The sequence below is a fragment of the Hydractinia symbiolongicarpus genome, chromosome 2 (genome assembly GCF_029227915.1).
Source record: "Hydractinia symbiolongicarpus strain clone_291-10 chromosome 2, HSymV2.1, whole genome shotgun sequence".
NCBI lineage: Eukaryota > Metazoa > Cnidaria > Hydrozoa > Anthoathecata > Hydractiniidae > Hydractinia > Hydractinia symbiolongicarpus.
Genome location: NC_079876.1, coordinates 27,131,336 through 27,145,198, shown reverse-complemented (window position 1 = coordinate 27,145,198; position 13,863 = coordinate 27,131,336). Strand labels below are relative to the sequence as shown.

General features: G+C 32.4%; 1 protein-coding gene across 1 annotated transcript; it reads left to right on the top strand.

The window, feature by feature from the left end:
- Nucleotides 1-10: 10 nt before the first annotated feature.
- On the top strand, nt 11-13,600 carry LOC130630450 (cystathionine gamma-lyase-like). Its single transcript, XM_057443948.1, has 14 exons — nt 11-313; nt 7,026-7,107; nt 7,270-7,365; nt 7,858-7,970; nt 8,651-8,734; nt 9,478-9,525; nt 9,641-9,698; nt 10,168-10,245; nt 11,109-11,261; nt 12,096-12,217; nt 12,333-12,385; nt 12,874-12,940; nt 13,021-13,098; nt 13,310-13,600. The coding sequence occupies exons 1-14, from the start codon at nt 26-28 to the stop codon at nt 13,313-13,315; spliced, it is 1,326 nt and encodes a 441-aa protein (XP_057299931.1). The 5' UTR covers nt 11-25; the 3' UTR covers nt 13,316-13,600.
- Nucleotides 13,601-13,863: the final 263 nt, after the last annotated feature.

Genomic DNA, 13,863 nt, shown 5'->3' with positions numbered 1-13,863 from the left:
CCTTCATTTAGAGGTATTTTGCAGAATGGTACTAACCGTAGTAAACTTACATTCCTTAAATTATCAATTAGAAGTAAACGTAAACAAAGTAGTGCTAAATTTCCTTTTAACTCTTCCTCGTGGGGTGCAAGTGTCTCAGTCCGAGTTCCAGCAAAGCAGAGAAATGTCGAACCAAGATAAATCATATTTTCCGCATTTTGCCACGAAGTTATTGCACGAGGGTCAGGAGCCTGAAAAATGGAACTCTCGAGCGGTTATACCACCAATTTCATTGGCCACTACATTCAAACAAGACAGTCCCGGAGTCCATAGGGTATGTTGACATACAAGCTACATTTATTAGTCTATTGTGAAATGATAATTAAATCAACTTTACTTAACAACATGTAGTGATAATTCACCATCATTATCAAACTTGTTGGCCTTTACAGTCCATATTATTTTAAGGTTTAAATTATGTGTTAATACACTCAATTATAGTGCCGTGTTTTTCTTGTGCGCGCATCAAATAACATTACGTAATGCTATCCAAAAAAGATGCGTGCGCAGAAATGGAGGTAACGAAGCTTTAGTGCAGAAAAACTCAAGGGTAGCAAAGCGAAAAAAGGAAAAAGATCGACTAACTGCTGTGTTATAGGATTCATGAATAGCCAATACTCCTTGGAAAAATCATAGTTACTAAAATGAAAAAATGAAAAGAGACGAATGCTCAATTCACAGGGTTTATGTCATTATTCGTGCTTGTGCAAAGCACCATTCGTTAATGCACATGTTATGGTTCAAATTATAGTTAAACGATCGCTTTCTTAAAGCATATATTACATCATGTAATATATGCTTTAAGAAAGCGATCGTTTGGTCACCCACCACACTGACATGTTTATGCAAGTAAAGTTACAATTCTTTGTTGATGTAGCCAGCATGATGTCTTCGTATCTGAAGCAATTCCAGACGGATAATCCAATGATGCCATTTGTTTCGGAAATATTAGAAAATATTATCCGTCGGTTAATGAAGATTTTCATTCAGAAAACCGTTATTGATGAAGCTGATTCAGCTTATTCTTTAATTAAAATTGATTTGCAGAAACGAGAGAATCATTTACCACCGGAATTAGTCAAGTTACCAACTGCCACCAAAACCTTGCTTTCGTCCCTTCAAGCCAGTTTGACAAAGAAGTTGAAGTTTAAAGGAGAATGTGCTGCACTTATTAAAGGTATTATTGAAAAGCTACAAGAACGATCGCCATTGAAACACCTTTTTGTTCGATCTTTGTCTAGTCTTGTTCCAAAGAATATGATTGAAAGTAAAAACTGTCTACTTAAGTTTGAAAAGGTCGTGGACAAGTTTTACACAACAAATCACATCAATTCAAAAGAAGCAGATAATGCCAAGTTGCAGTTGGAGGAGTTCATCTCACGCACAGCTAAGACTCATAAAGATAAGTTTCTTGGCTTTAGCCTTTCTGATAATCGTTTGGATCATTTTTACCGCGAGTATTTAAACGGTTCTGATAAATACAAAGATTTATGGAAAGTCATGGTGATGGTCTTCACTATTTCACATGGACAAAGCCAGATCGAGAGAGGATTCAGCATCAACAAAGAAGTCACTATCGAAAATCTTAAAAACAAGTCACTATGTGCTCAGCGGTTGGTATATGATGCCTTAAAGTGTTGCAAGAAAGATGTGCATGATATTGAAATCACTGCCAAAATGGTTACATCATGTAAAACAGCCCGTTCTAGGTATGTATTTGCCCTTGAAGAAGTAAAAAAATCAAAAGAAAATGAAGCAGCGAATAACAAGAGAAAGATAATAGCATATGAGATTGATAGTGTGAAACGCAAACGAATGGAGGTAGATACATGTATTCGATCATTGAACAAAGATATGAACAACTGTCTTGATGAGGGCGAGGTTAGCCATGACATTGCTATGTTTCTGAAAGCAAATGCATTCAGAAAAGCCATTACAGAGAAAAAAGTGACAATGGTGGATTTAGATGAGGCTATTAAAAAACTGGAGGAAGATCTCAAAAACTAATAACCTCTATAATACTCGTAGTTTGTTGACATTAGTTTATTTCAAGATATATGGATTATTTATTAGCTTCATATTAGCGTCATTTTGTCTGGTTCATTTTCTAATTTGAAGATCTTCTTATACAATACAATATATGTTCTATTTTTAATTGAGAATTAAAGTTTTATAAAACACAAGAAATAGAATCCTTTGGACCGTTTCCATAATACTGGATAAATAGATTTTAGAAACAAGAAGAGAAGAACACTATTTATTGAACTTTGTTATTTTTGTGACTTTTATATTCTGTTATTTTTAGTTTTACACTTTTGTTACTATATAATTCTAGCTTTCTGATAAGTATTTATAAACTTGTACACAAAGTAACTATGTACTCCTAAAAGAATGATTTCTGGAACGATATCAACTTTATTATCAAGGTTTCTACATGTCTACACTCTTTTATTTTGTTCAAATTATCACAGATTATGCTATATTGATGTATAAAGTCAGTGAATTGATCAAGATATTAGCTTTTGTTGAAGTTGTTAAAAATTATTTTTGTCCTTGAAAACCAATATTTTGTTCTTGAATTGTTCTTGATTAGTTCTTGGATTTTTTTTTAATTTTGAGTGGCCACCCTGTACATGTCTACTTTGTGTAATCCCTTTCTGAAAATTACTTTGCTAAACAAGCATAAAAATGACAACAAAGGTTTCGCATAGATGCTGTGCTCGGAGCGGTACGTAAAAGAAGTCAAGCTTTAAATGCATGTTTTATTTGTGTGAATGTTAAAGGCGCGAAATCACCCTCATTGAAAAAAATTAACATATGCATTTTATTTATTTATTTATTTAAAAGTTTAGACAGAGTTATGACTTGAAAATGTTTGTGTGAAACCGTAGGTAAACAAACGACCTTAACTTTTTATGAGTTCTGAGATGGAGTTCGATATAATCGCCAATATGGACGGCTCCGTTCACCCTATGCTGTTCTTTTTGGCTTGTTTTATCTTTGCAAAACATGGCATCAAAAATTGGGAAGAAATTTAGGTTCTGTTTAAAAAAGTGGCGTGCGTAAAAACATCCATATCACTTTCTCAACTAAAATTTAATTTTCTTCTATCCTATCTGTCATTGTTTTTGGAGACCAGACAAAGAAAACAAAAAAGAAGATATCCCAGCATTACCTCGTGGTTATAAATTATGATAATTAATGCTTATCAGGCTCTTTTTTTCTAATTGTCTAGATCTGATAATGTCTGTGTAAGGAAACGACTAACTGTTTGAACAAAGGAAAATAATCAAAAAGTAAGACAGCTAGCGCGGCGAAGCTGTCTTCAGAAACAACAACAAGAAGTGGTCAGTGTTGCAAAGAGCGTTTAAAAAATAAAGAATAACACAGAAACTTTAATTGATTTATCTAATTTATCATTTTCGGAACTTTGTGGATGCCTTTATAAAAGCATTACGATGGAAACACAGCTACGTATACTCTCCCTCATTCATTATTTTTTCTGTAATGGAATGAATCCAGCAACCATGTGATTGATTTTGCCGTGCGTTTATTATCGCATGATTCGTGCAATGAAATGTAATGGTGGTTCTGTAGGCTAAGAGAAAATGGGGCGAGTTTGCTATTTTTATGAAACATTTGAACATGTCCTGGTTGTCAGTTTTCAATAAAATTTTCAGGATAATGTTTTCTCATGCATATCTTTCAATTTTTACTATAAAATAGGTACCTCAAAAAAAAGTTGCCTACAGGGTGATTACGCGCCTTTAAAATAAAATTGTGCAAGTATAGCATGGTTAAAACATATAGTGAATAAATGTTGAAATCTGAATTTCCACCACGTTTTTCTTGTGGATTTTGTTTGTTTTGAAAGTTTTCCTCCGTGTTTGCTTGGTTTGTTTACATTTTTACCTCCATTTCTGTGCGGGCATTGGCCATTACATAATCACTTAGATGCATGTGTAAGTAAATATCGGGACTGTGATTCCATGTATTTGTGTTCTTGTTTCCTCTTGGTTTAACTGGTAACACTGTGTAGCTAACAACAGTTATGTGCTGTTCTCATCAATAAGTCGATAATACTTGATTTACTGCCAAAAACATTTTTAATTTAGCGTATACCACACTGTTAAAGAGGGCACCAACTTTCCAAAAGCGTTGTATATGTGTGGGAATAAATTATACATGGTAATAATGTTTCGGGTTGATTGGAGTTTTTCTGTGCGTAATTTTAAGTTTTTTTAAAAAGCTGGAAGTTGGCTGACAGCACCCATGGTTTTTGAGGTGTTTTCGGCAAGTCGGAACCCTCGTCACTGTTACCGCAATCTCCTAGGATAAATAAACTGTTTTCATGCCAGTATTGCAATCATTGTTTTCTGTCTGTTCTGCGTGTTCCCAGCCGGCACAAGACGTCTTTAGGACATCTTTAGATGTCTTTTTTAAATCTTTTGTTAGAAAATGCTCTTCAGATGTCTTTATTGCATCTTCTTAAGAACATCTTTCAAAAGACATCTTTTATACATCTTTCAGATGTTAATAAATCTGAATCTTGTATGCGCATTTTAGATGCCTTTTAGAAGATCTTTTGAAAGACGTTTTTTAAAAGATATCCAAAAGTTATCCTGAATATATCTTTTAAAAGACGTCTTTCTCTTCTTGCTATAATGCATCTAAAACGTGTCTTTTAAAAGACGTCTTCTCCTACTTCCAAAGTGGTCTTTCAAAAGACTGCTGTTTTTCTATGAAAAATTCAATTAAAAAAAACAGGGGTGTTCGCAAACTTACTTAGCAAGTTTATTATTGTTGGAAGTTAATTTTTCATGAAATTGAAAGAGGTAATTATCACTTTAAATTTTTTTTAAATACAAATGTATTTTGGCAACCCTTCATAATAGATTTTTATTTCAATGCGTTCTTCAACAGTTGATCATTAAAACATCCATTAAGAATTGGTGGTATTTTAATGAAAGCATCTGCAGGACACTTGTTGTTTAAAAAGTAAGTACTTTTGTTCTGTGATTCTCGGAATAGAGTACAGCAGTTTTTAGTACTAATCCTTTTGCTATTACAGAGCCTCAGGTGTCAAAAATTCCAAAATTTCAAATATCGGTCTATTTCCCAAGCATTTACTGACCATGTTTCTATAAAAGTCCATTATTTATCTAGAAATTAGCTATTTTTCTCTCTCTAGAATATGTCAACAAGCGTTTCAAAGATGCGAATGAGCAAGAAATGTGGCGCATAATTAGGACCAAGCTGCGGAACATTCCCAGTCTAAGGATCAGAGACATAAAGGGTAAATTTCCAAAAAACAAAGGAAAAGCCTTTAAACTTAACTCATTTATGAATGTCATTTATACATTTATTATATCTCTTTTTGTTTCTTCAATTAGTAAATATATGATAAATATATTTAATAAATATAATATATTGTATAGTGTTTATTATTAATAATATTTCATTTATTTATATCTGGTTATATTTGCTTAATGTAATTGTAAAATATATTTATTGTACAAGTTTGATATGAAAAGCTCAAAATATTTTCATTTTAAAATATTTGTCGTCTTTGATATATTGTTATTTCTGCAATTTATTAAAAGTGTGGGTTTTAACATTAATGCACGTAAACGTCTTAAATTTATTTATCAAATGCCTATATTTTCTAAAAAGTTGAATAAAAATTTTTAGTCGGTTCTACATCTGTAAAAGGTCTAAAAGACGTCTTTAAGAAGGCGAGTCATAAAAGAATTTCTTAAAAACGTCTTTGGAAAGACGTCTTTTAAAAAAATGTCTAAAGAAGATCTTTTAAAATGCATCTTTGAAAAGACCTCTTTTAGACGCTTAAAAAAATGCATTATAGACGGACAAATCAGCGCTAAAAAGACGTCTTTTAGAAATGAAGAAGATGTCTAAATGACGTCTTTTAGAGGTCTTTGTGCCGAATGGGTTGAACTACTCCAAATCGAGGCTTAAAAGGAATTAAAGATTTGTAAAGAAAACTTTTAGAATACAACCCTACTCTTTGTCAGCATATAACGTTCTAGTTCAGAGCTTTTAATTGAAAGTTAAGTGCTGCTTACACTCCTAAATATTAAACCATTTATTCAAATAAAGCATATAACGTTCTAATTCAGAGCTTTTAATTAAAAGTTCAGTGCTGCTTACACTCCTAAATATTAGACCATTTATTCAAATAATTTTAACATGCATCCTAACCAGGGTAAAACAAAGAGCTTTGTGAGGGAGTTACATCATTAACTTAGATGTTTCATGCATCTGTTTATGTGAAAAACCAATAAATATACAATATTAGAGTTGGTTGTGATAATAGGGCAGTATACACTAATGCATGCAACACGAACAATAATGGTATGTTGGCCATTTGAAAAATCTATTTGTTGCAGAGCATATTATTTTATTGTATTATATCTTTGTAATCATTCATTAAATACAAAGCAAAGCCATATTATTATTATTATGGAAAATTAAAGAAAATTATTTTTAATGGGAAATGCTCTCTCCTTCACAGATCCTCTTTGAATTAACTTCACCAAGTTTTTTTTAATGACAGGTCTGATTCTCGTGAAATAGAAAAAGATACATGGTGATTTTCAAATCGGAATTTGGGACAAGTTGCAACTATTTATATATTTTCCTTTCGCTTGACCCTTTAAAAAAATACTTGTCCATTTACCAACATTTTTGTCAAGTTGTATTGTGTGATGGTACGGTAAAAACCATAAATGTATGCAGTGCCCTTTCAGCACCAGAGCAACTTGTTTAAATAATCACGTAATTGGGCGGTATACTAAGTAAAATATATAATGCTTCTTTTATGTGTAATGGATTACTGAAATATTCTGACTTAGTGCTAGTTAAGTAAAATAAAACAGGTTGTTCTGTGCATAGTATTTAGATATTATGTGATCATCTCTTATGGATGTAATTGCTTATCTAGTTTGACTGTAGGTTGTATTTTGTAGGGATATGAATACTCACGAAGTGGCAATCCTACCAGAGAATGCTTTGAACAATGTGTTGCATCAATGGAAGGAGGAAAATATGGTTAGTAATGCTGTTTTCCCACTCTGGTTAAGTTATACGTCTTTTGTGTTGTCTTTACATATACATATTAACTAAGTGTTGTACTTTCTGAAGTTGTGTTGATGGGTTATTTTTGGAACATGGTTGTAATGTTACATGTGAAATGTTATACAACTTTTTTAGGTCTGGCATTTTCTTCTGGACTTGGAGCCAGCACAACTATGATCACCTATCTAGAGGCTGGTGCTCATGTCATTTGCATGGATGATGTTTATGGAGGTATAAAAAAACTATAATTGCATTGTACAAAGTATTGAGTCTACCAATCTGCCAAACATTGAGGTTGTTATATCAAAGTTCTTATGAATCACTTTTACCATGTCAAGAAGTTGCTCAGAATATCACTACATTATTTAGCAGCGATAATCAGATTCTATCATAAAGTGTTGTGTTGTTTGCCTATTAATAGTGAAATGGTAGTGAATGGAGAAAAGAATTGTCTTCATTACTTGGTCAATTACATTTTTTATTTGTTGCATATCCTAGTTTTCCACACATTTATTATGTTATTTAAACATCAAAGAATTGTAGTTCATTGCAAAAAATCAATTTTTTTAAAAACATTTTGTAAACTAATCAGAGCATCATAAGATGTTAACTAAAATTTCTGTTTACTTGCATGGTCTTGCTACAACCTGATTTTAAATAATTATATAACTGAACAAACTAACTGATGAATCATATCCATAAATAGAAATAAATTTCTTTTAGGCACCAATCGTCTGTTTTCGAAAGTCTTGTCAAAACATGGCATCAACTTTGATTTCATTGATATGAGAGATCTTGCTTTGGTTGAAAAGCATATTAAACCAGGAGTAACCAAGGTATTTTTTTTATCATAAATGTAGGGGAAAAGTTCTTTTTGTCTTTTTCAACTTGTTACAGGCTATCATGGTCTACACCTGTGTGTTTACAATGCATATGCAAAATTGTTGTATGGATGTTTAATTAAAGAAATAAGACTTCGTGCTGACTTTTATTTAAAAAATGGCAGGTTAGCCGTAAAGGACCAACACTACACAAAACAAAAAATAATCATTATGCAACAAAACCTTCTACAACAAACTATCTTGTACAACAATATCTTTAAGGGACTGATTATTTTGGTAAAACCACTCTTCAATAGTGAGAAAGTTGTGCATCAACCTTTCTCAAGAAGATTTTTGCAGAAAAACCACACAACAGGTGCTTTAGATGGGCTTTCTTGTTTGCTATAATGATCAACCTCTGTTAAAATTTGTCATTATTAGTATCACCTAACCAATTTAAATGTGTGTTGTTGAGATTTGTGTGTGCTTTGCCACGCCTCTCCTGAAAAGTCTGTAACTTATAAAATTTGCGCTTGGTTCAAGATTTTCCCAGCAGGAAAATTATATAATGGTGAAAATTATTTGCATCATTTTAATGTAGTGGAAATTTACCCTAAATGGGTACAATAATGGTGCAGAAAGATTAAACAGCCAACAATGTATGTCTTTAATCATATACCGTTTTGTTGTTGTAGTTACTGTGGATTGAAACTCCTACAAACCCCACAATGAAGATAGTTGATATTGAAGCCGTGGCTGCTATTGCACATAAATATGAAGTATGTTTATCTTTGTTTTGCATTTGCTATCAACTTGTCTGTTGAAAAAAGTAACTATGTAAAGATACTTTCAAATACTACTGCAAACCGCAATTAAAATAACTAGAAATCAAGAAAAAAATAGCTTAACATTAACGTTTATATACAATCTAAATCTGTCTAAGATGGGCATCCAAGTAAAAAGAAAAAGTGCTGTCTTGTACAGGAGAATCTTATGAAAACTTTTTACACTCAAAATATTGCATTATGGACTGTTTTCAACAGCGTATTTCCATTTAACAATAGAAATAATAGTGTTGAGTCTTTTAGTTAATTTTATTTTACTTGAGACTTTCTACATTTACAACTGAACTGATGATTACAACTGAGTTTGTGTGTAATGGTAAATTAGTTTCAGAAAATTAAAATTTAAAAGTCAAAAATGATAAAGTTCGGGCAAATTTCCAGACCTCGATCAACCAACCCATGTGGAACTGAAAGCTTGATGATGTGATCAAAAAAGCTTTAGATCCTAATATCTCCTCAAAAGTTTGTTGAAAGCACATGACATTATTTTAGTAACACAATAGAAGTAACAACTAAGCTAATTTTTAAAACAAACACCTTCGGAAATATATATCATTTTACAGGGTCCCTGCAACTAGTAATTTCAAATTTTTGATTCTTTGAGCACGATTCTTTTGTTTTTTTTAGTGTTATTCAATACACCTCACTTACTTTTGTTAAATAATGCATATTTTTAGGATATCACAGTTCTTGTAGACAACACATTTATGTCACCATATTTCCAGGTATTTTCCTCCATTCCTTCTATGTCCACTTTTAAAAATTCAGCTGTGAGAAATATTCCACAGGTTTCACTGCACTTGAAATCAATAAAAATCATTACTTGTATATTTATTTCAGCGTCCTTTAATTTGGGGTGCTGATGTCGTCTTGCATTCAGTAACAAAGTACATCAATGGTTAGTCCAATTTTTTTATCAGTGTACTTTCACTGGTACTTTTAATGTATGTTAATCTTGATTTTATTCAAATGCTTGTTTTCTCGAAGCAATCCACAACTATATTTTACACTTAGAGCCGTATAATAGTCATACCTCATTTCTGTTAATTGAACATTGGTTTCCTTTTTTAAGAATGCCTTACACAGGAAGATCTAACAAAAAGACATGCAAGTTCTAGTACTGACACTAAATTGATCCTTATCGTTAGGTATATAATTTGACAATGCTTCGTAACCACTCTTCATTTTTTAAAAAAAACTAAGGATTTTATTTTAACAGTTTTTTTTCCTAAAAACGCCATTTCCGCTCTAACTTTAACTTGCCCTTTTAATTTTTGTGTTCAAAATTCATTGTCGTGGGACATATGACCTAATTGTGTTGTACTCTAGAGTAGAATTTTACGCGATTAACATTTTTTCTTTTATAGGTCATAGCGATTGCGTTATGGGAGTCATGGTTATGAATGATGAGAAGTTGTACGAAAAACTGAAGTATTTGCAAAATGGTACATTCACTTTGTTTTTCTTTTTTATAAATGTGTTCGTGTTTTCACTGAGGTAAAGTCGATGCTTTCGACAACTGTTCTTCTGTATGTTTTAGTCATTGCAAACTTTTTAAGTTATTGTCGTTGCATTTCCTGTTTGCAATATTGAATTAAACATATTGAAGTTGCTTTAATCGGAGTCAAAACCTAGAAGGTCTCGGATCAATTTTTGTGAAATTTTTTTCCGATATATTAATTTTAAACATTATGTTTTATAAGCTTTCAAATGTGTCGCTAAAAAGAAGGTTTACGTTTGAAAGCAATGTCCCCTACTGAGGATGGATTTATTCTTTTGTTTTTCGAAAAAAAAATGATGGGAAACGTCTATGCGTCTATATGTCTATGCAAATATTTCACCACATTTCACGGAAAATTTGCCGACTCAGAGAATTTTTTTTGGAGAAAAGCATTCGCGAATGGTATTATGGAGCTGCACACAGAGAATACTAAATTTTTTCTTTTGTATGCTCAGCGTAAACTAATTTTAGATACAAAAAAACGTGTTTGAACAATAACACGGGACACACCGTATAAAACCCAGACTCACGAACCACAGTGCTAAACATAAAACATAACAAATGGCTGTTTTTGTTTGTGCAATTCATAAAAGTTTCTTCTATTATAATTAGATAGCTTGTTTTAAAAATGTGACGAACGCGAAAGTTGCTCATGCGGTTTCTTTAGGCTGTAAATAGAGCTTTTAAATCCGCTGGTTTACCCTTTATAGAATTTTACTTGGTCCTGGGTTGTCTAGGAGCCAATACTACAAGTTAGCACTGTAGTTACACTGTTTTTGTCTGATCTGTAATCGCGAACTGTTTTAGCTGCTGGTATCGTTCCCAGTCCTTTTGATTGTTACCTTGCCAACCGAGGTGCAAAAACATTGCATGTCCGCATGGAAAGACATCAACAAAATGCTATCGCCATCGCGAAGTTTCTGGAGAAGCATCCAATGGTGGAGTCAATTACATACCCTGGTACGTTTTTTTATCACGTTGTTTTTAGGAGTTCTTAAGCGGCACTATTTTATGAAAAATTTACAACCTCGTTTTTTCGAGATATATCTGTTATTATTATTTACGAGTCTTTATACAGGATAAAAATGACACTAGAAACACTATAAGTAAATTAAAAATCACAATATATACACAGATAAAAGAGGCCAAAAAAGTAAATGTCATCAATTGAGTAAATTAAAAATTATCGTCAAAACCGCATTTTTTAACTTCTTATTTATCTATGAAAAAAAATTTATACCTTTTCACATATGTATGCTGTTTTCCATTCACTCTGGAATACTTCCTATATATGCCAAAAAATTTAAGTATCTGAATACGTATGTAAATTAACCCAGGGTGAGGCTGAACAAAATTTATGTTGTCAGTTTGTTTAAAAATATAATTTACATCAATTCTTTTGGGTAACAGAATTTGAATTTTCATTTTGGCATCAACTCCTATCACAGAACTGTATAAAAAAACATCGTCCCAATCCTCATCCCACAGGAAGCCTACTTTAGCTGAATAAAGCAAGAAAAAGTCTTACCCCGGTGCGGTTTTTGTGAATGTACAAGATTTGCAAATTACAATTCAACATTTCCTCTATTTTGTTTCTACATTTTGGTTGGATAGGTTAGTACTTTTACAAAGTCAGAGGGTTTAAAAAAAATTTCCCTAGCGCAAAAGAATTTCATACGATAGTGAATTCTCAAAAAAACTAACTTGGCGCCTGCTCCGGCCCTGCACACATTTATTTGTAGTAAGAGATTTAGTCTAGAATTAAAGGCTAAAGTTATCATTTTCTCTCCACAGGACTTGAATCTCATCCGCAGTACAAACTCATTCAAAAGCAGTGTCGTGGCTACAGTGGAATGATTTCTTTTACCATAAAAGGAAACTTGGAAACAGCGAAAGCTTTTTTGAAGGCAGTAAAGGTATGTCCAATATATGGCTGGCTGCCTGCAGTCCATGTAAAGCTTGCATTCTCACGGTTCTATTACTATGTTTTTTTTATTTTAATTACGTTTACGACCTTATCCTTTTTTTCAGATCTTCTATCTTGCTGAAAGTTTGGGTGGTTTTGAAAGTCTTCTTGAACATCCGTAAGTGCTATGAATTTCTACAAATTGTGTTTTGAATGTAAAGTTTTCCGCATAATAGTGGATGGCTGTATTATTGTGCGCTAACCTCTACTGAAACTACCCGATTTACTTGACAGACTATTAACTTTAATAACTTTATTTTTCTGGTTTTCACCAATGTATAGTATTAGTCACTTCCTCCAAAAAAAACACATGAGATATTCAATTTCTTAAAAAAAAACATTGCTGTGAAATTTCTTCAAGTTTATTAGTTGTATGAAAATGCAATAATTGCGCTGGTAAAAAGTTTAATGGTCATCTTAAAGTTAGTCAGAGAGAATTATTAGGGATTACGGAAGTCGGGGGAAATTTTTGTCCCTTTAGTCCCGACCCTCAAAATTAGTCACTTTCTTCCGTGTTTTTCCCCCGTTAAGGACGTTGTTTATGTCCAAATAAACGCGCAAGGTGCTAAGAGACTGTGGTAACACTTTTAAAAACATTGTGTTTAGAGCAATCATGACTCATGCATCGGTTGAACCGGAGGACCGTAAAAAACTTGGAATTTCCGACACATTCGTAAGATTCATATTTATATATTTATATCTAAAAAAATCACGCTTGTTTGCTAATTTCATATTGTTAACTTTGTTTTTTAGATTCGGCTCTCGGTTGGTTTGGAAGATGTGGAAGATCTCATTGAAGATTTAGACAATGCTTTAAAAGCAGCTCAAAATGTAAGGCGAGAAAATCAGAATCCAAAAAATAAATTTCCCTTGAAAGAAACAGAAAAAATGCTTCTCTAATTTAATTCGTTGATTCGTTTTTACGTGAGCAGAATAGATTTAAACCACGTCAACGTTTTCTATTGTTGCAAGCATGAAGGGAGAATTAGGGAAACATCCAGTTATTTGGAGTAATATTCTTAGTTGTCTCTCTTCTTTTTAGGTTTAAATACACGAATGTCGTAAAAATTGAACGGAAAAATAAAGACGAAGAGAAGACTTATTTATGCATGACTTAACGATTATATTTATTTTGTCGACTTTTTTACTCAAATTTTCAACTAAATATGTTTAAAAAAAAAACTTGTTTCCTCAGAGAACGAATTTTTTTAAAAAATTTTTTTTTATATTTTAAGTAAGTGCAAGTTTTATTTTTAATAAAATGTTTATGCATTTTATAAATTTTACACACATATAAATGGAAATAAATCAAGCAATAGTCTAATCTAACGAATAGCAAAGTTTCTTTCTCTGGTATGGTTCAGGTAATGCATTGCAGCTACCCTCTTCCTCAGGATTTGTTGCATGATTTTAAAGCCACCAGTGCTTAATTTACGGCGAAAAAGACCCTGAAACAAGCTGCATTTCGAAGAGGCGAAAACTCCTGCGCACCAGGTTGCCGTTTAAAGGAGAGCCCTTTTTGACACGCAGGCAATTTGTACTTGACATTGCTTAAGATTTTGAAGATGACGGCGTGTTTGGTAGGTAAACCTTTAC